We start from the raw sequence: 22530 nt of genomic DNA on the forward strand, positions 1-22530 counted from the left end.
GGACGGTGTGTTTGTGGCTTCGAGGGGAATTTATTTTGAGCTAGCTGTAAGCGTTAGATATGATACGGTCGGAAGAATTTTTCTCATACTGTCACTCGATAGACCGACGGTTAAATTGGGCAGACAATAATGACAAGTTGCATAAATATTCTTGGTCTATTTATAACACAATTAATAAATATAACAAATATTGCGCAATTAATAAACGCTGTTATTTTTAAGCATTGGAATATATTATATGAAAAATGAAAAATAAAACCTGGAAAAAATATCTATGAGGTGGAATTGGAACCTATGTCATTCGTGTTACCATGGCGACGCCACCGCTTGGTCACCAACGCTACTAGTATACAATTTAATATAATTATCATATTATTATTTTTGTAAGTATTTTGAACGGAAATTGTTGTCATATGATTCTATTTTATAATCTGGAGTGGTACGTCCCGGTACCACGATTTCAGATTCTAAAATGGGGACATCGGTAACATTTTTTCTTTCCCTTTCTTGTTGAAAATAAGTATATGCATAAAACATACAGCATTCAAAATTGTCTATATATATATATATCTACTGGTCATATATGTAAACTACGCGATTGTAATACGAAGAAGTAATACTCATAATTTATTTATTTTAGTAAATATGCATAAATCGAAGAGAGAGCCGGATAAAAGAAACTTTATAATAACACAACACATCACTTCAATTGGGAACATTAAATCTATTATTCAATCATTCAAACTCATAAATAATGCACTTATAGCCCACTTTACGCATAAAACAGATTGAAAAACATAAATTTATCGCGTCGTGTGTGTTGTACGAAAATATGCATACCCCAATTCCGTTTGAATTGATCACATCAATGCAAAATAATAATACATTGTGCCCGCAGGATTTGTATTTTGAGACCGTGGGAGCATTCTTGAGCGACTACGAACATTATGTCCTATTTCCCTTGTGTATTCCGATTGAAGATAGCATATAAACGGGTTTCTTTTAACGAAATATGTGCTCATAGAGACATGAGAAAGAATTATTGATGAAATACATTAATAAATTCTCAAGGAATTAAATGTAAAACTCTTGACATGTTTTGTCATAATTCACACGCTTTGTGAATGACAAAAGAAAGGAAATAACATTTTTATGTATATTTCAATATCATAATTATAATTATGAACACCTATAACTATAAAACATGAGATGAATGCATTATATGCTGTTGCAGTAATAAAGAGAGAATATAAAGGAAATTATTCAGCTTCGGGCTCAGTGGTGAGGACCTCAGACCTATAAATCGACAAGTCGAGGATCGACACCAGGCTTTCGATTTCGATTTTTCAATTTCTGCCCATGTGTAACATCACCACTGCTCAAACGGTGAAGGAAATCATTGTGAGGAAACCGTACATCATATATAAGAATAAAAAGTTCGACGACATGTGACATCTGCCAACCGATTATGGCCTGAACCCTCATAGGAGGCCTGTGTCCCAGCAGTGGGAACATATATAGCCCATATATGTTCCCACAGATGGTGATGAAATCCGAAAAGCGTACAATCGAATCGAGAACTTCTTCCTGTTTTTCGTTGAAAATTAAGGTCCTATACTATAATACAAATTTGAATATTAATAAATTGGTCGATAAATAATTCTTATTAATGTAAAATAGCTACGTTCATCACATAATATTAAACATCAACACTTATTTACAATTTACAATTTTCAGCGTTTACTATTGGAGTTTATATCTTGTTTCTCTACTTTAAACTTTTGACTTTTCGTTGAATGAAGTTTCTTCAGTATTTACACAAGGTCTTGTGATATTACTTCAAATAGTTGGGTGGTTGGTTATTATTGCTGAAAGTTTTTTTTTTTATTTTTTTTTAATAGTAAATTGTATCAGATTGTTATTTTGTTGATATTATTAATCTACTAGTTACGTCGCGCGGTTACACCCGGGTAGGTCTGTATCCCGTAGGAATAACGGGATAAAAATTGCCTATACGTTATTCCAGTTGTCAGTAACAACAGAAAGAGTAACAAACAAACACACATCCTTACAAACTTTCGCATTTATTATATTTGTAGGATTCCTTAAATTAATTTATATATATATGAACGATTTCTTACAGTAATAGCTTTTAAAAAATTAATACCTACTCACAAAGAATTATATTATGAATATTATATTAATCTATAATATTTCGATTCCTTTTATATTTATTATATAACAAGGACTAACAAGAAGTTTATAATGCTTAAGGCTCAAACAAATATTGCGTCCATAAAGTATGAATATAAGTTGTAAAAAAAATTATCATTAATATTACTCACTGACGTTTGCGCAGCAACAAATTCAAAAAGCTACATGTAAAGTTTGAAGGTTAATCACACCGTCGGTACAATACAGAGCCATATAAAGGCGTATCGGAAAAACCGAATAAGCAAACGGGGTTCAATTATATCGTTTTTTGAGCATTTGTGATATCGCTTACTGAAAATAATTGGATATTGATTTATTTGACGCGCATTTATGATGGTCATTTAATTCCGAGATTTTGATGACGTTTCTGAATTGTTTGAAAGTGTTATTGATTATTTGTGATTATTTCAGTTATGTTATTTTATAAAATTTTATAAATATTAAACGTGTTTTATATTATGATTTATAAAAATATGTTGTCTTATAATATTTGTACCAATGCCTATTGTACCTTTTATGCAGAAAATTACCTGAAACTAATTAATAAAAGCAATTAATTATATTTGAAATTATGTCGATATTTACATTAGATGCGTTTCTGAACAATATTTAAATTAAATTAAAATTTCTCAAAAACAGATATATATTCTTTACTACTATTTAACGGAACGTTAGTACATATTATCCATTAAATGAGAGCTGAAATCAGTTACGGACTTTGAGTCTCGGCACTAATAAATACACAGGAAGTGTTTGACACAGACTAACTTTATTTTATCTCCACAGATAACATGTTACATGTAGTACAAGGAAATGCCGAGTGGCGCTAGTATCTATGCTATTAATTTCAATGCATACAATAGTAATTATAACAGGCACTAATTGGCTTGTACCCTAATTGTATTGTGTTATATTAAAGGCAGAACAATGAGTGTCTTTTGAAGGCAAAACTAAAACAAAACTTGAGTTTATCAATGCAACCAATCACATCTTTGTGTTTGATTTTAAGTATTAAAAACTCCGTTTCAGTCGAATCTTAACCACGCTCGATATAAAGGGTCAATTAGTAGTTATAAATAATATCTGTACTTCTGTACTAATATATAAAGCTAAAGAGCATGATTTAACGCGCAGATCTCGGAACTACTGATCCGATTAAAAAAAGTATTTCAGTATTAAACGGTCAATTTATTGAGGAAAGCTGTATTACATCATACCAACATCGCAGGAAGGCTAAAGTTGATAAGAGAATATAAAGAAAAGTAGTTGTATATATATCCTTATATACATATAGACGTTATAAGACAACAAAATGAAATAAAAAAGGAAAATGTGCGAGCTAGTTTTATTAAAAGTTTGTTCAAATTGCACCTTAGTAAACTGCATATAATACAAAGTTATTGGCAAATAATTAATATAATTAAGGCGTTACGTGTGTTTATAAATTTTCTTTGAAGAAAATAATCACTGATACATAGGCTTCATTCCGGATTGAAATCACCCAATATCAACATGGAAAGAGCTTATAAGAGTGAGCACATAAACAGACGGTGATATATTGTACGCCTTAACACTGAATAGATAAATGATTACGAAATAAGGAAAATAGGAATTCCTCATATTAATGGTCTTGGTAATCGTTTGTATGATCGATTGTGGGAAACACCACCTGTGACTTACAGTCACACTGTATGTTTGTTGCGATTCAGTTTTATGACACAGTACTTTCTCGTATATAAGATACCCATTATCTTTATTTTCCTTGTCCTTTTGTTTGAAGGACGTTTTTGTTCACAATTCCCAATGCCAGGATAACCTATTCTGGGATGTCTATATGGGCTATGGGCCTTAAGTGCCAATTCTTGGACAAGTCTTCAAGTAATGCTTAAGAAATATCCTTGCTACTAAATTTTTTTTTCTATTTTACACAGATTAAAAATATTATGTTTTTGTGAGATATTCTTACGTACTACGTCTGTTTAGTTGAAATGTTAGTTTTGAATATAAACCGTTATAAGGCTAGTCTATGCGCGAAGTTATCATAAGCAAATTTACAGCTCAATAAGAAATGAATCAATTGCTGAACTTTTAACTCGGCATCGACAAAACTCGTTTGTCTGTGAAAACAAAATACTACATACTTTGTTCACGTTATGGACGTGTAAAATAATTATTTTTAACAATCAAACCAAATTGTTAGAACTAGAACAAATTTTAAAGAGACAACACGATAAGTGGCTTAATTTTAAAAAGAATCATTAAAATGGGTTCACCCAGTAAAAATGTTACGAGATAAACACAAAAAATACAGTCACATTGAAGAACTCCTGTCTTTTTTGAACATGGTAAAAAAATAACAGTCCTAAAACAATACAATATCTCTCATATTACTTGATGATGTAATGAAGCTTCTAGTTGGTTGAAATGTCTTGTTTACCCCATACATCAAATCAAAGGCAGTGTTTGCTATCCCTCCTAATATCCTTCCAATTGTGAGTAACTATCGGTTACAGGAAATTAGTATATATTTCTCCTATATATTTTCTATAAAGGAGTATTATACGGAGTGAAATATATACACATTTTATATATGATAAATATAAAATAAAATAAAATAAAATAGCCTTTATTGCTGAACTTATTTTACAATGATTTTCTATACAAACATGTTTACTTTATAAGGGTTTTTTTCTTTTTAAATGATATGATAAATATAATATATGATAAATGAAATAGATTCCCAATGATTCATATAAATGCAAGCAATGAGCGAAGAAAGTCAAGTAATATTAAGAAACATAACAGATTTTTCTTATCGGACAATTAAAAAATAAAATAAATATGCAATTTTTGCATTTAATATCTTGTTCTTACTTTATAAAAAACGACGAAGATACTGTTAAAAAAAAAACGTGTTCAAATGCGATGTTGATGAATGTAATTCAAAAAGAGTAGGTACTAACAATACGGCTAAATTAATGTTTATTTCTATAACTAGCCGATTGTTAGTATTTTTTTATTCATTCAAATTTTTTCCATTATTATATGATAAAAATGAGTTGATCAGACGATTTTGCGGATAAGGGATTCGAGGATAATCAAGATTCAATTCATAATAAGCAATCACGGTCTATTATAATATTCATTGAGCGGGGTTGGTTTCAGTTGAATTGTGAGCTAGTATTTTTTGCCCTTGGCATCACTTTATCGATAGATAGTTATAATTATAAATATAACTACTAAGGTTACAACTTTTCTTATTCTATAAAAATTTTAAAACTCTTGGCTTTTTAATTAAGCTTAAAGTTACGAAAATCTATGTCAAATCAATAAGCATTTCAGTAGGGACGAACTATTTTTATTTATCAATAATTATTAATAGAAATTACTGAGATAGGCGATGGTGCTATTTTTATATTACAATTGTCTCCTGTACACTATAATAATAATAATAATAAAGCCTTTTTATTTCCAATCAACAATTTTAAACAATGTTACATGCGATACAAAAAAAAATATAAATTAAATTACACTTCTTGTTTATGTTTTACTACTATTATATGTTTTTTTAAACTGTAAACCTGTACACTAATAACACATAATAATTTTTTGGATTAGCACTCCTTCTTATCATATCCATGTTCCTCTGGCAGTGCTAAGAAAGTGCAAGAGATACTTGTAAAACTATATTATATAGATCGGATCGCTAAGTCATCAAGTAAGATTGACTTTAGAAATTAAAAACTTTTTAACGGATTTTAAACGCGATTTATTCATTATATTATTCACCTGACTTTTCGAACACTTTACAGCAAGCCTGGTCACGGGGAGATTGATTTTGATCTGCAATTTTACTAGCAGTCAGTGTCATGATTTAGAGAATTTACCATGTAATAGAAAGTATAATTAAGGTACATCAACCAAACATGTATATTTTCACAGATTTACCAAAAGTACTAAAAACTTATTGTAATTTTACGAGTTTCGTAATGTTCTAAGCATGTTAATATGTAATTAACAGCAGAGTAAATAATGATGTTATATATAAGTTTTAGGAATTTATAGAGGCTAGAATTTAATTCGCGAGTTCTAAGAACAGGAGTAATGTGACGAATTTGGAGTAAATGTGATGTCGGGGAAGGATTAAATTAGCTGCTCGTCCCGCTTTGTCTTGGCTGATCCGGGATTATGAACACTCTATGTGTTAATGACGGTTATAAAATACATGTGGAATACATGAAATTCGTCCACATCCACATATGTCTTTGGTAATACTAGAATTGGAAACTGGATTTTACATCTGCCATATTTATAAGGACATAATTATTTTTTAACACATGTAATACAGGTATGATAATTATTTGATGATTTTGTTACAGAATAAAGAATAGAATGAGATTAAAAATGTTAGTATATTCTTGATACATTTAAAGTAAGAAGGCGGATTGATTACATAAATTATTCTCATTCCGTGAATATTATACAAGACTTGTTTATGTATAATACGACGTATACGTATACGTATACGTATACATATTTAATATACGTCTACCTAGCCAATGTAATAATATTTTTATCACGTTTCAATAAAAATAGTGCAAATATTCCCAAGCCGACTTCATAACAAAAATTCTTCACACAAGGACAGCTCTCGCTACTCCGAGGCCTCAATCAGGATTTGCACAAGTTCATTACGAAGGTTGTAAAGTAAATAAATCCCGGCCTTGTCAGAGTTTCGTATTATCTGACCGAACCATTGAATAATTTTGGGAAGTTATTACGTGGACTTAGTTGATATCTCATCTCGATGTTTGCTGTCGTAATCTCGAGGTGGAGATATTCAATTGTTATTTGTATTGGAAACTATGGCGTTGAAACTATATGGTGTGTAAGCTATAATGGATTTAGGGCGTTTGTTATATAGGAACTAATGTGTATCAAAATAAAACCTCTGTTGGATAAATCTAGTTTTAATTTGTCACGAGGAAAACGTTTAAATTCTATAAGCTCCAACTAGTGATTGAATAGATTTTTATTGGCCTGTGTGTGTTTATTTGAAGTTTAAATATTCCAAATTGAAACGCGTGCTGAAATTTCGTGTTAATAAAAATACATTATTATCTTTTTTATTTATTCACTTTGTTTAATGCACCTTTCAAATAAGTGTGTTTAATATTCGTGAATTACATTGGGACTGTCTATAAAAAATAATCACTTATATTTTCGTATTTAAACGCAGTACAGACAGTCTTCAATATTAAATTCGCATGTCTCAAGTGCTACTTTCATCGCTTTAGTAGGAATTTCGAAAAGTACTGCCAATCAAAATATCTACCTCTTCCTTAAAAGGCCGACAACACCCTCACAGGGACTCTTGTAAGGGCTCATGGGCAGTGGTGATCGCTCGATAATGGGCGCACCACTTGTTCGTTTGTCCGCTTTCTTTTATATAAAAAAAAAAAAAATTAAAGACAGAGAAGAGTGGATTTTGTATACTCTAAACTGCACTATTATTATACGATTACAGGAAAATTTACTTAGCTGCAAAAGCTACATAAACCTCTTTAGAGTTAATATATTCTGGGCGCTGTTACACGGCCGAGAGTGAATTAAAGCAAAGAAGGGTTTAAGGAAACAATAACTTTGGCAATTACCTGGCCTACCTTTTTTAATAAAATGACGAAATCCATTACCTTTTTGTGTAAATAAAGTCGAAGTTTTTATAATCAAATGCGGCTTTGATCATTCTCTAAGTGGTTCAGCGGAGGACTGAATTTTGTCTAGAATTATGGTTTATTTCAATACAATATTATTGTAATTATAATAACATTAACGAGTGGTATTATCAAAAAAACATACATTACGTAATATTCATTTGTATAATTAGTTGTTATATTATTCAATTGTTTTTATTTTAATCTTACATGTACTTGAAATGTTTTTATATAATATAACTGTGCACATAAATTTAATATGTAGACCATGACCTTCGAATTGGTTTTGAACTCACGAAAGCCGGTATATTAATAGTAAAAACTATAACCAAAGTAATTATGTTTATAGCAGAAAGAAAACAAAAGAAAAATCGAGTTCATTACATTTGGATATTTTCCCAATTTTTGTGTATTACTATATGCATAATATAAATGAAGTTACGAATAATTAATGCAGAGGGTAGGTAACAAATTCGTTCAAATATCTATTATTTAAAAGAAAGTAAAATTGTAAGCCTAAGTAAAAATCGATACATAGCACATATTTAATCTAACTGATTGAATGTAAAAGTCTAGATACACGAAAGCCAATATTCCTCACGACAAACAATGAAGGTCCCCAAGTAAAGAGAATTTATTTGGTAACGAAGCGCACAGATTCAATAAATCTGTCATTGATGGCCCTTATTGCTTTGTTTAATTTGTCTGAATAAAGGTCTGTGGATTTATGAAGTTTACTAACTTTTATCTGTGGTATCATCCCTGTTAAGGAGTAAGTACTCATTTATTGTTTATCATAATCATCTACAGCGACCTTTTCAATCGAAAAGTTTTTGATTAAATGTCTCGTTGGAACGTATTTTCATTATTCAGTAATTTATCTCCTTCATTATACCAAAAGATTTATAATTCTTTTATAACAATGTAACATAATAACATTTGGCCGCCTCCTTGGTACAGTGGTTAACGCGTGAGCGTAGAACCGAGAGGTCCTGGGTTCAATTCCCGGTTGGGACGCACAAAAAATAATGTCTCGGTCTGCACAGGACACAGAAAGATGATCACCTACTTGTCCGTAAAGAAAACCGATCAGTGAAACGGATGTATGTACATCATCTGCCCCATACCCCACTAGGGGACACGGCTAGTCAATATGTAAGTTTGACAAAAAAAAATCGTATTATTAATATATTTTTTTTACTATAAACATATTTCGAATAAAGCCTTTTAACAACTCGCAAAAAGCAAGATGCAAGATTCAATAACACATATATTTACATAGAAACTTTTTTATATATTGTATTACTTGAAAAAGAAAATAGCTAATAAAAGATATTTGCTACAAGGCTCCAGAATCTACATGATTACAGTATTGTATCAATACAACGAGTAGAGTTGTGATTGGAAAGGTCTTTGTTGGTATGTGTTTGTATTGAATGACTGCTCCTTACTAATGACATAATTTATTAAGAAAAGAAAGTAAACAAGGCTCGGTACCACGTGACTAATGAAAGCACTCTTGGTTTATTGTTGTGTAATTTATTAGTCACAGGCGTAGCTAGACTTTAGTTTTGGGCGTTCAAAAAATGACTAAATATACAAATATGTAATAATAACGCCCCAGGAAAAAGCTTCCGCAATGAATTTTGCAAGTCTGTTCATAAGTAGTGGAATAATATAGGCTAAAAAAAGTAAATGTTAAAGTATGTTAGTAGTTTTGGCGGAGGCCTATGTTCAGCAGTGGACGTCTTACGGCTGAGACGAACGAACGAACGAAAAGAAAATAAATGCGATAGATCACACCTCCATGTAATAACGTATATATAATGACGTAATAATAAATGCGAAAGTTAGTTAGTTTGTAAGAATGTATATATGTTTTTTTCTCTTCCACATAAAACCTTTTTTGGGATCTGCTTCTAATTTGGTATAGATATAGATAATAGTCTGGATAAGCACATAGTCTACTCTTTACCCGGGTACCACGCCGGGTACACGAGTGACGTCGCGGATTACAGCTAGTTTAATCATTATTTATATATGCATACGTACATTATACTGTATAGAAAAATAAGGATCGCGACAGGTGACAGGTTAATAAATTGAGTTAGCTAAACTTTTTGATGTTTATTTATTATTATTTTAGATGTCTTAGATGTTTATTGAGATATTATATTGATGTGTTGATAAGGGAATTTTTGTAGTGGTATAGTATTATTATAAAGGGTCTAAAATGAATCCTTGGTACAGTGGTTAACGCGTGAGCGTAGAACCGAGGGGTCCTGGGTTCAATTCCCGGTGGGGACGCACAAAAAAAAAATGTTTCGAACTGGCAAGACACAGAAGGCTGATCACCTACTTGTCCCTAAAGAAAAATCGATCAGTGAAACAGATGTATCATTTGCCCCATACCCCACTAGGGGACACGGGACTTCACACTAAAATGAATCATCATGCTTTAGGTTGATAATTATTTCAAATTATAACTTATGTAAATGTTTCATAACCTTAAATTTTTATTAATACTCACGGTAATCTAACACGACAATTAAACAAATTTATATTATTACACTAAAAATCAATTTTGAATCATATATTAAAATATCTTTTTATATTCATTATTATATCGTATCCCTACCTACTATTATGAATTTTTTATGAAAAATTTGCTGCTATATGAGACGAAAAGACCCTTCTAATTGACATGTCGCTTAAATATATTTCACGGGGACCGTGGCTTTGCTAGCCTTCGTATAAAAAGAAAATGCGAGGACCATTGTCCATTCTTGTGTAATGACAGTGAATGATCTAAATAGTTTTAGCTTTTTGTGGCTTCATTAAGAGTAATGTCACTATTTTACACAGGTCTACGTTTGATTGATCAACAGATACGATGATAATCCTATCAGGACAATTCGGTTCTACATTAATAGACTTTTCCAAAAACAAAGGTTCTAAATTACACTGTATTTTTATTGTTTTTTAAATAATTCCGGTAGTTTTCAACCGATTGGCGTGATTATTATTTGTTTGATTGGAAATATTAGTCGTTTCATCTCATTTTTAGAATCCAGTGGTAAAGATGTCGGTGACTTTTTGTAGAGAAGAATATATAGTTATAAAAATAAATTTACGACAACAGTATTGTACGATAAATATCTGTCAAAACGTGTATATACGTTTTTTCTTTTTTTTTATGTCACAGTCGGCAATGGAGCTGGTGGGTCGCCTGATGGTAAGCGCTACCACCGCCCATGAACATTTGTAGAGGTATAAAGTCCGTTACAGACCTTACGCCTCTATAAATGGATTGCCGACTTTTTGGGAAGGGATCAAGAAAGGATTGGCGAGAGGAATAAAGGAAAGGGCTGGGAAGGGAAGGAAAAGGATATGGGCCTCCGGCTCCCCCACTCACCGAACGAAACACAGTAGAATGCTATTTCATGCCGGTCTTCTACGGGGGTGTGGTACTTCCCCGGTGCGAGCTGGCCCAATTCGTGCCGAAGCATGCTCGACTACCACATTCAACGTAAAATATAAAGAAAATAAAAAATATAAACATTAGAAAAAATAATGAGAAAGAATCTTTTATATCCTTTTCCTCACCCTTCCCAGTCCTTTCCTTTATTCCTCTCATCAATCCTTTCCTAATCCCTTACCAATTAAAGTCGGCAATCCATTTGTAGAGGCGAAAGGTCTGCAATTGACCTTACGCCTCTCCAAATGTTCATGGGCGGTGGTAGCGCTTACCATCAGGCGACCCACTAGCTCCATTGCCGACTCTGACATAAAAAAAAAAAAAAAAAAAAATCTTTTACCCGTTTAAACCCAGATTAAAAAGCAATAATCAATCACCACGATCATCGTTCTTATTTAAATAACATCGTTGTTCTTTTGTATACTAGCACTTGCTTCACCCATTCCTTAACATAAAAAATAATTAGCCGAATTGGTCTGGCCGTTCTCCAGGTATAGTAAACTTAGCAACACATGTGGCTATTGCATTTTATTCATTTAGATTATCATCATAATGTGAATCTTTATACCTTCATTGTTATATAGCGTAAGTAGCATATTTCTTGTGATTTCTTTGCCAGTCGTTATAGACACAAGAATAGTGAACTCAAATAAGAAGTTTTGATTTAACATCCTCCACGAACATAACCGTATTTCAAAAAGGACATTAACATTTTTCATGTGAAATTATTCTCACTGTCATATAAATAGGGAACTACTTCTCAATTCAAAGTTTCCCAATTATTCTTGGAAATACATATTTTAGTTCACGAAAAGCGTGAAAAACTCGATGGAATTCAGTTTAATTTCATAGTTTATGTTTGGCTGAGCAACAGATTTAAAGTTTGAATTTGCAGTTGACTAAATAGTACTGGAAAAATATTTCCCGATGCTTGAAACTTTAGAAGCATAAATATACCGATTTCCACCGAATAACTTCGGTCTTCCGACTTAAGCAGTTATCAACTTTTTCAACCATTATTTTTCAAGACATCTGTAATATAACAGCAATTTTATAGTGATTTTAGACTATAATTAAAAACCTTAATAATCAAACATTTGATTGTGATTAACAATAAATTTCAATCAATTCGTTCGCACAGAATAGGTACGAATAATATAAGCATTCACCAAAACGAAACAAAAAGTTTCTCATCATCGATAAAAACATAAATCCTGAAGAAGTAGATACCATCTTCAGTGGAATGAGGAGCGATTTTAATAATAGTCAAAACAATTAAAATAATATTATGACATTAGGATTTTTTTTGCAAGCAAACTACTATAATTTTACAAATATACAAATTGTATAAATAGCTTTTATAGTTATACGCCGCATCTGTTTATATAATCTGTATCATCCGGTAAAATAATACAGAAACCCGATTTATATTCATAGCTTCAGGAAGTACCACAAAATTATAATTATCGATAAAATCTTATACTTATTTTACGGATCACGCGTATTTTACGATGTGTTTTCGAGATGTTTCGATCCACGGAACGTATCTCCGGTGGTAACGTAAACAATGAAACGATTTCAATCTTAATCACAGTGCCTAGCTAGGTATCTTACAATATTTTCGGCGAACAAAGATAAAAATTACATCTGCGGTGTTTTTATGGCATCTGCTATGGAGGAAAAGTCATAACACAATAAATTCCCTATGATTTTAAAAGCAATTTTGTGATCCTATATTATTATCTATTCACAGATTAAAAGGTTGACGTAAATTTATGGAACATTCATCATTAGTGGAAGGTAAAGTATAGCCGAAACCGTAAACCAAGAGATTTAAAATTTGGGGCAAATATTTCCTCAAGCGTGAACTAAGTCTGGATTTATTGGAATTCTTCGCTTATTAGTTGCTGAAATTTGCCGTGGGCAGGGAGTTAAGATTACCGTAGAATATCCCTTTTAATAAAAAACTTTGAAAATATTATTTATAGATCATTTTTATTTGTCAATTTAACTATTAAACTTTGAGCTAGAATAGACCCACAGAAGTGTAGCTATATTTTACTTCTTGAAAATTATTTAGAACAAAATTCAAACTTACAATATTCTTTGTTTTATAGTATCTCTCAAATAAAATATAATAATGATTCAAAATAGTGAAGATAAAAATATAACTTTTGTTTGTATTATTTACTGTGAAACATTTTTATTTAAGTATGACATAAAATCATATTTTTAACAGATAATAAATAATACAATAGCAAAAAATACTGACGCATCCATAGACACAAAAAAGAGGGACAATAAATCTGAACGTCAAATGAACAAATCGAATTGGCGCGTTTCATAAATTTTTAAATTTTTAATAAATATGCAAACAATACACATGTAAATTTATTTACGTTAATATTTTAATGTCGTTGGGTTTTGAACGCAGAAATAGACACTGCCAAATAAAAAAAAATTGTACATTCTTAAATTTGAATTACGATCAAAGAGAAAAAAATTTAACGCAAAATACATTAAATATTTACTATTTACTTTCCTCGTTTTTTTTATAACAAAAGTGAAGAATTATTTAATTTTTTTAACGTGAAATTGACATGAACTATTGCTTAAACTAACTATTCTTTTAACATTGTTTATAGAAGTTATCAACGGTGAAAAAAACGAATTGTATTTTTAATTTCTGAAAGTTATCTTATACTTATTTATTTTCTTATTATAGGAAATGGAGCCAGACCTGTTCGAAGAGATACAGGGGTCGACACCCCGATCCCTGGTCACAACCATCTATCCAGCAAATAGTAGTGACACCTCTAAGGATCTAAATGTGTACTACTTTTATGATGTAAGTAGTTATGATAATTACTTATACATGTATTTACGCTTAAATCTTAACTAGCGGTCCGTCCGGGCTTAGTCTGTGGTGCATATAGCACTCAGGGTCCACCTATGTGTCTAATAATTATAATAAATGGAGATAAAATATGAAATATCGTTTAAACAAACGAATTTCTATAAGCGACCATGATCTAAATTCTAAACTGTGCTAAAGTGATCTCGACATTCTGAAAACATTGCAAAAAAGAAACTCAAGTATGTGGATACATTAGACGGAATGTATATTCTAATTTCTAAGCTTTTAGTCACGTGTGAGTTATAATTGTGTGAGATTCGCAGCTATTCTTGATACAAATATCAATTTTTAGAGGTACTTAGCCGTCCTTATGTCAGTCTCTCTGTCTGTCCGTCTGCCACCAGACTGAATCTAGAACTATGATAGCTAAACAATTGAAATTTTCAGAGATGATGTATGTTTGTGCCCCTATAACAACAAATAATATATAATCGAAGTTAAGCAAAGGTTGGCACATTCAAAAATTGGATGGGTGACCAGATTTTTTTTTTGTATTTGCTCTTTATTTTATTTGTACTGAAACCGAGTTCAACAACCCGAACCGCGTCGCGAGTACGACTTGCACTTCATCGCTTTTTTATTATTTAACAGCTACGCCATAAGCAGATTGTTATAGCATTTTTAATCTTCATTGTTAAAAAGATTTCTACCCTTTATGAATAAGATTAAAGCTCAATGGTAGATACGAATTGTTTCCACCATCAATTAAATCTACCATAGGTATATTTACATAAACTGCCTCTTAATTTACTCGCGTAGTTAAAGAAGAAGCAATCAAAGTTTGTTCTCCATCTTAGTACTTTAACTAAGAAAGTCAGCATCTGAATCGGCTCCATAGTTTGCTAAACAAACGAGACTAGAAGCTACTGTTTATCTCAGAACAACGTATCAGACTGGAGGCAAATACTTGCAATATCGTAATGTAAATCGCGCCCACGCATTCAGGTGGATTATCAAAAGGCTGAAAGGTTTTAATCGTGTAATGGACGCATGTTACTGTTCTGTCGTCATGGTAGATAAGTGTATGTTTTTAATAGATTTTACGTGTGGTATTTCGATAAGATTGTTCATTAATTAATAGATATTGGATGGTCATGCTTTGTTGTAATAGAATATAGTAATATGGTTATGGATGTTGTAATAGTTTGAATACGCAGTTTCGCATTTTGGTAGTTTGTAGCTGGAAGAGATTTTTGTCTTTTTAATTCAGTTAAAATCACATTCATGAGTCAAATCGTCGTTTTTTAACAAAAACCAAGCGATAATCTCTTTTCATAACTACATATACTAACTTTATTTTTAGCTTCTCTTTTCATCGCTATATATACCTACTAACTTTTTTATTAGCTGGCCCACGATAGTCTGTGGTATATATTGTATTATGTATATAAATTTATGATAATTTAAAAAGTATTATACTCCTTAAAATTTAATTAATTTAATAAAATCGTCGGCGTCGGTCGTCTCTAAAAGTGAAGTCCCGTGTCCCCTACTGGGGTATGGGCAGATGATATACATCTGTTTCACTGATCGATTTTCTTTATAGACAAGTAGGTGATCAGCCTTCTGTGTCCTGCCAGACCGAGACATTTTTTTTTATTGTCCCCACCGGGAATCGAACCCAGGACCCCTTTGGTTCTACGCTCACGCGTTTACCACTGTACCAAAGAGGCGGTCGTCTCTAGCACAGGTTAATTCCTAGTTGAGGCGATCGTCGTGTCTGATTATGTTGAATCCTATGTATTTTTGCTAAATAAACGATTTTATTCATTTTATATGCCTTAGCTATTGTAGAAAATTAATGATGTCTCAAATGTATATGTAATGTATAAGATACGTAGTTTATTATTTTTTTTGTTATTGTTTTCGTCTTAGCCGTGGGATATCCACTGCTGGACAAAGGCCCTCTCATGTCTTATACGATTTCCAATACGACCAGTGATCTGAGGCCTTCATTCAGCGGCTCGTTACCACTCTGTCCCTGACCTGGTGGACATTCCACCTTGTCGTCGTCTTCAGTACAACTTCTTGACTCACATAGGAACATTTTAACAATACAATGTTATTGAAACGATTCTTATGTTGCTAGTTATTTATCATGTATGTTTTCTCCATATGGACGTACCGTTTCCGAACAAATTTGTACAATGTGTTTGAAATGATATATAGTAGCATACTACTGCAATACAATGTCGCAAACGAGTGGTTAACAAAAGCGATAACAGTAACGCGGTTCGCGCGGTTTTTGGCACGTACACACAGTTCTTCATGCGTTTGGAGCTGTCAATATGCTGAAATTTATCGTCGAGCGCGTGCCGTTGAGTTGCTTTATACGATACGACACGATGTTGTATTTAGTCGCAGCAATTGTTTGAAATTTCGATTTTATGACACGTATTGATACATTTTGGTAGTGCGGTAAATGTAATATGACGTAATGAAAAAGAGATATTTTAAGAGTAAGTAAATTTTTTCTGTTACGTATCTGTTTTTGTAAGCACAATTTAAATTAGTTTCGCTAGGATTTTAAGTAATTATTGTAGGCATGCGTGTATTTTAATTTATCCTAGTCTATTTTTACTGTTTGTCATTATGTCAACCGGAGGTAAATAAAGTATTGATTTATAAAATTGCAATATTTTTCAGGGGTTATTGTATAAATTTATGGTTAAAATCAATGAATAATATAATAAAATAAGTCTAGTTTTGTTTTTTTTCCAATATCACAACACCTATCGTGTATTATAAATGTCAAATGAGTTGTACACACAATATTAAATATATCTGAAAATCGGGTATGCCCGCTATTTTTAAAACGGCATTCAATAAAGGTTATTGACTTCACGGTGTGTTACTCTATTTAATTTATTTCCCGTGGTAATGTTATTTGCTATTTCATTGACGTTGATATTTGAATAAATATTTTATAACGTCTTTAATATACACATTTGGCTTGTTTGGCGGTTTTCAATAATTAACTGAAATATAAAAACTTTTCAGTGCTGAAATAAAATACAAATAAATATAAGCCCCTGACCTCGTTCGCTATAAGTGTTCGATGTACCATATTCATACACAACAATCATCACGTTTAATCAAACAAAAGCACCCGTAAATTATCTCAATGTGTAGAAACAATAGCGCATACAGTTACCTGTCACATAATAAATCTAATAATATTTATCTAATACACACACAAACATAGTCGCATCAGTATGAACGCATGTATATGTGCGTATTAAATGTAATAGTGTACGTTGTTAGTTGTATATCTATGTGTGAGTGTAGCAGATTCAAATGCTTTAGAAATAGATAGAAGCAGTAATTTATGCAGGCATCATAAAGACATCTATCAACAAAGTGTCCACGATTAGGCTAGAACTGGTTGTAAATTTCATTAATGTCAAATTATAATAAATCAATCGCTTGAAATTTGTTATAAAGTGCTTTATTATTAGTTGTATGTGACTTTTGCCTAGATTATATATAGCACTGGTTTAGTTTTGGATGAAGTGATTTTCTAATATCGTGATTGATAAATGAATTAAAAAAATGGATTTATTTATTTGAAGAGTACCATTATTTGTAAGATGAAACATTTAGCATTTCTTTTACTAATATATACTAGAAATGAGAATGAATTCTTTAATATATTTTAGTAGGTATACTAAAAGATATAAAAGTGTTTCAGTTCAATACCGTTTATTAACATGAAGTAAGTAACATAAAGGGCTATTGTCAAACACAGCAGTAAGCAAAAAGGGTCCTAATTAATGGATCTAAACGGACTGGGAGTTGTCAAAACCACAGTTCTATGGTCCACTGTAGATTCCTCTGAATGAGATACTTACTCAACGTAGGTACTAATTACTGGAGTATGACAATAGTGCTTGGTTAATTGTTATGAACGCAACCTAAACTGCAATGTAAATAACGATTAAAAACCGAGTTTAATTTATTCAAAGCTTTTATAAAGCTTTGAATAAATGTAGTACACCGCAAAACTGTAAGTTTAAACGTAAAATATGTATAAATAATTGCTTTGATGACTTTTAAGAACTCATTATATGACCACAGATAACATAGTACTGGTATGACTTAATGTGTATCAGCAGAACTAATTTTGAAGAACAACACGTAATTGGGGTTAATTTCTAATCGATATCTAGAGGGATTGAAGTGTGTCATCTAATTCGATTACACTTAGATTACCACACTAGTACCTAACTAGTAACCTCAAACTTCAGTGGCGTATTAAACAAGTAGCCTTAATGTTTAATTATCAAAGTACGTTTACAAAGTTCACACAAAGTTTACCAAGATTATCGTGATGTCTTTTTTATTTTGGTCGCTGCAATTGCGTTGCCCGCTGTAAAGGGGTAAAGAATACGGAATTTAAGACGGGATAATATCCATTGTTCTAGTCGTCAATTCATTCCTAATTCCTTGTCCCATAAAAACGGGAAGCGTATTCGTAGAGGTAGTAAATGTTCTCTGCAAATGTTCATGGACTTTGGTGATCGCTTATCATGAGACCAGCAGCTCAGTTGTCTACTATGAAACTACTTAGTCTTATTTTTTGAAAGAAAAACTTAGCGGTAACTGCACCCTTTAACGCCCGTTGCCAATACTTCCATCCGCTCTGTTTTGAATAATATTAATTAATTGATAAATTATTTCCAGTCGATACAGTTTCCTGTAATGTGGGTGCTGTTCTTCCTCATTGTGCTGTTGAATGCTTCGGTCATAGCGGCCCTGCTCTGCACTAATGCAAGGAAGAGCAGAATGAACTTCTTCATAATGCAACTCGCTATTGCAGGTACGTGGATATCATTTTATAGTAGTGCTATGTGTAAGATGCTTTAAGGTGAAGGCGGGGTAGTTCCAATAGTGTTAAATTAACTCGTAACGGTTGCCGCACACGGGCCACCTGCCACGACTAGAATTTTAAATACATTTTTTATTGCAAATCGTTCCCTTCAAATCGCTTCTAATCGCTTTAAATGGTTGTCGTGTGTGGACCGTGTGCGGTGACCCTTAGTGGCGATTTTTGTCATACTAACGTGAATTATTTCATATTACATTTATATGACATTTTAAGTGGTTAACATAAATGTCAGCCTTTATTTAAGCTCTTGCGCTGTAATAGAAACAGTATTCATCATCTTAAAAGTGAAGTTGTAGCTTACCTTATCTAAATTTTGTAAGTATTCCATTAAGTTCTGAGTGAATTCTTGTGTATAATACACAAGGATCCATTAACGAAGCGTAGTGTTACAAGCAAGCGTGAAATGACATGGTATAGTCGTATCCAATAAACATGCAAATATAAGTTTTAAGTGTGACTACAATTTCATAAACCCTAAAACGTACAATGACAAAAGGCAATTTTGCCCTTTGACCTTAATTAACGTCGCAGACAACTTTCGAAATTAAGAGACCTTTAATAAAATTACATCCATTTTGTTAGACCACCTAGATATTAAAAGCATGTAATTGTATCATTTATAAAGATTTTTTTCCTTAGGTTAAACCAAAATATATCCATTTACAGTGTTTTTTTTTTTCAAAACATGTTATGCTTCTTTGTGTAATATAGTTCAACGAGTCAATACATGTTTGTTTTTAACCTTTTTTTGCAACTTTTTGAGGGACACTATTTCTACTGTATAGTAACTATAGAAAAATATTAAAAAGGATCTCAAAAATTTTTTAATACCAATAAAATTCACATCAGAACATAAATATCATGCAACTCGTGTATTCTTCGACATTTTCAGACGCTTTTGCACACATTTATAATAATAGAACTGGAATAATTTATTTTATTACTCCTATACGCTTGACTTGCAATCATAAAAGTGTGAACGCGAATTCTTTACAGATTTATAGTTCCCGAAAGACGGATGATATATTTTACAATCTGGTTATAGCATCGTCTGGATCAAATTAAGTGAAATAAATGTTCTTTGCAGTTTGAGAGTAAAATTTATACGGTGCAGTTGTTTGAAAAGCTTATGTGTTATTTAGCGTATAGTATCTTATTTATAATTACCACTTGAATTGAGTATAGGCGAGTTACGAGTGTACGTGTATAATTGGATATATTAGTATCACTCATTGATTTAAGTCACAATTAGGGGATAAAGCTTTAATCATCTTTAAGGTTTTTTCATCAAGCGTTCAAAAAAATGGTTAATTAAAATATATATCTACAATAATAATGCATGTAATAATAATATAAGTATAATTATAAATTAGCGCAAACTATGTTTTGATCAAAATCGATTTATAGTTAAAGATCCTTTGCATTCCCACTTATCTTCATGAATAAAAGCTTCCAGATTACAATTTCAGGATGATTGTCTTTTGTTCTCTCGTCATTTTATTATATTCTCTGATAAACATATATCTATAGTATACACCACCTACCTATGCACTTGCTCTGTATTGTTTCTTTGTTTTGGTTGCCTGGAAGAGATGGCTCTGTAGCCTTAAGGTCGCCTTTTGTGCAATTTTTATTTTTATTCTGTACTTTGTAGTATTTCCTTTTGGTGTGTACATTAAAATATCAATCATTCATACGTTTTTTGGCAAATTCTGTACCTACACAAAATAATGGCGGTGATACAAACCGCGGCTGTCTAATTTAATCACAATAAATTAATTATAAGCGGGATGCGGAAACGCATTTATCATCGAGCAATAATTTATATTAATTGGGGGGAAACAACAATTTGCGTTTCATTTCACGTTCCGTATAAAATATTGGTTTATTTTCATCGTTTGCGTCTGCCAGTTAACTATTCTAAAATATTATTGTAACGATTTATTTTATACGATACTGGTATTTTTGGTAAGAGCGAAGGTGTGTTTCATTAGAAATCAAAATCAAATTATTTCATACACTGCACCGAAATTGAATAGCTGTCATTCCATGGCAGTTGTAATTATATTAAAAATTGTTTTATTGAATATCGTAAAACCAACGGTGCGTCCCGTTCTTCGCCCGTGGTACACATATAGCCTTCTTCAATGAATGGGCTATCTAAAACTGAAAGAATTTTTCAAAACGGACCAATAGTTCCTGAGATTAGCGCGTTCAAACAAACAAACAAATAAACAAACTCTTCAGCTTTATAATATTAGTATAGATGAATTTGGCAAGTTCCCAGAATAGTTTAGGATAAGACATGCTGTCTTATTTTATTTTACTTTAATAACATTCATTTTTCATGTTCGTTAAAAATTCCCCAATATGGATTTGAATCTGGATGGATTGTTTAATATCGTCAGACATATTTATTAAACCAACATTATTACTGCACGTGAAAATCACAACAAACATTACCCACATTAATAAATAAAGGAATACGATCAATATCATGCAAAATTATTGAATGCATTGTATACAAACATGCTATTGTATAAATCGCTTATCACCATCCATCGAGTCGATACTGATTGACACCAACACGTGACAGCTTATTTAATAACCCCAGCAATGTGCCTGAAATTGAACGTACAATACCTCCGTTCTATATTGCCTGAGATCGCTTTGATCGTTCATTCGATTAATAGCATTTAATCGCGATTAACGGATTCAATTCCATCACGAATGTAATATTTTTATTGGTTACGTTTCATGAACTTTTGGCGTGGGTTGGTGTGGTTCAGGGAACTGGAAGTCATCTCGTCTATATTAATTGTAATTTCTTGATATACCGTGTTTATCTTTGGTTTGACAGCGACGTCTTTCGTAGGAGGCAAATAATCGTGCGTAAAAAAAAATTTACACGTCATAAATGTAAGCAAACTATCGTTTGCTACTTAGAACGAGGTATGAGAAATCCCTTTCATGTTTTCAAAGCATATCAAAATCTCACAAACGTTTCTGCCATACGGAAGTATGATTTTAAACATCGTGTAAACATTGTAGCATTCTCTTTGACGCGCTTTCATCGCTTCATTAATTTCCAGTCACTACAAAACCCTTGTCCAAACTAGACTATTTATAAAATCAAACGATAGTATACTTTAATACAAGGCATTAATGATTATCAGATGGATAGTTCGAAGATTCACTCAACATGTAAACAGAAACAGTTTATTTTGAGCAGCGTACGTTATAAAATGTTTGAGCCTACCGCAAACTTTACCATCACTGCATAACACTCGTATTCTAAATAATCGTGAACAAACTGTCA

The 22530-nt window shown here is 31.9% G+C and overlaps 1 protein-coding gene across 1 annotated transcript in view; it reads left to right on the forward strand.

The window, feature by feature from the left end:
* The window catches only part of LOC119831152 (cardioacceleratory peptide receptor-like), a 69381-nt gene that overhangs the window by 35469 nt on the left and 11382 nt on the right, over positions 1-22530 (forward strand). Inside the window, exons 2-3 of the mRNA XM_038354423.1 lie at positions 14132-14254; positions 19007-19142. Coding sequence (XP_038210351.1) covers positions 14135-14254; positions 19007-19142 — 256 coding nt within the window. The 5' untranslated portion in view covers positions 14132-14134. The remainder of the gene's footprint in view (positions 1-14131; positions 14255-19006; positions 19143-22530) is intronic.

This window comes from Zerene cesonia, chromosome 13, assembly GCF_012273895.1.
Source record: "Zerene cesonia ecotype Mississippi chromosome 13, Zerene_cesonia_1.1, whole genome shotgun sequence".
Lineage (NCBI taxonomy): Eukaryota > Metazoa > Arthropoda > Insecta > Lepidoptera > Pieridae > Zerene > Zerene cesonia.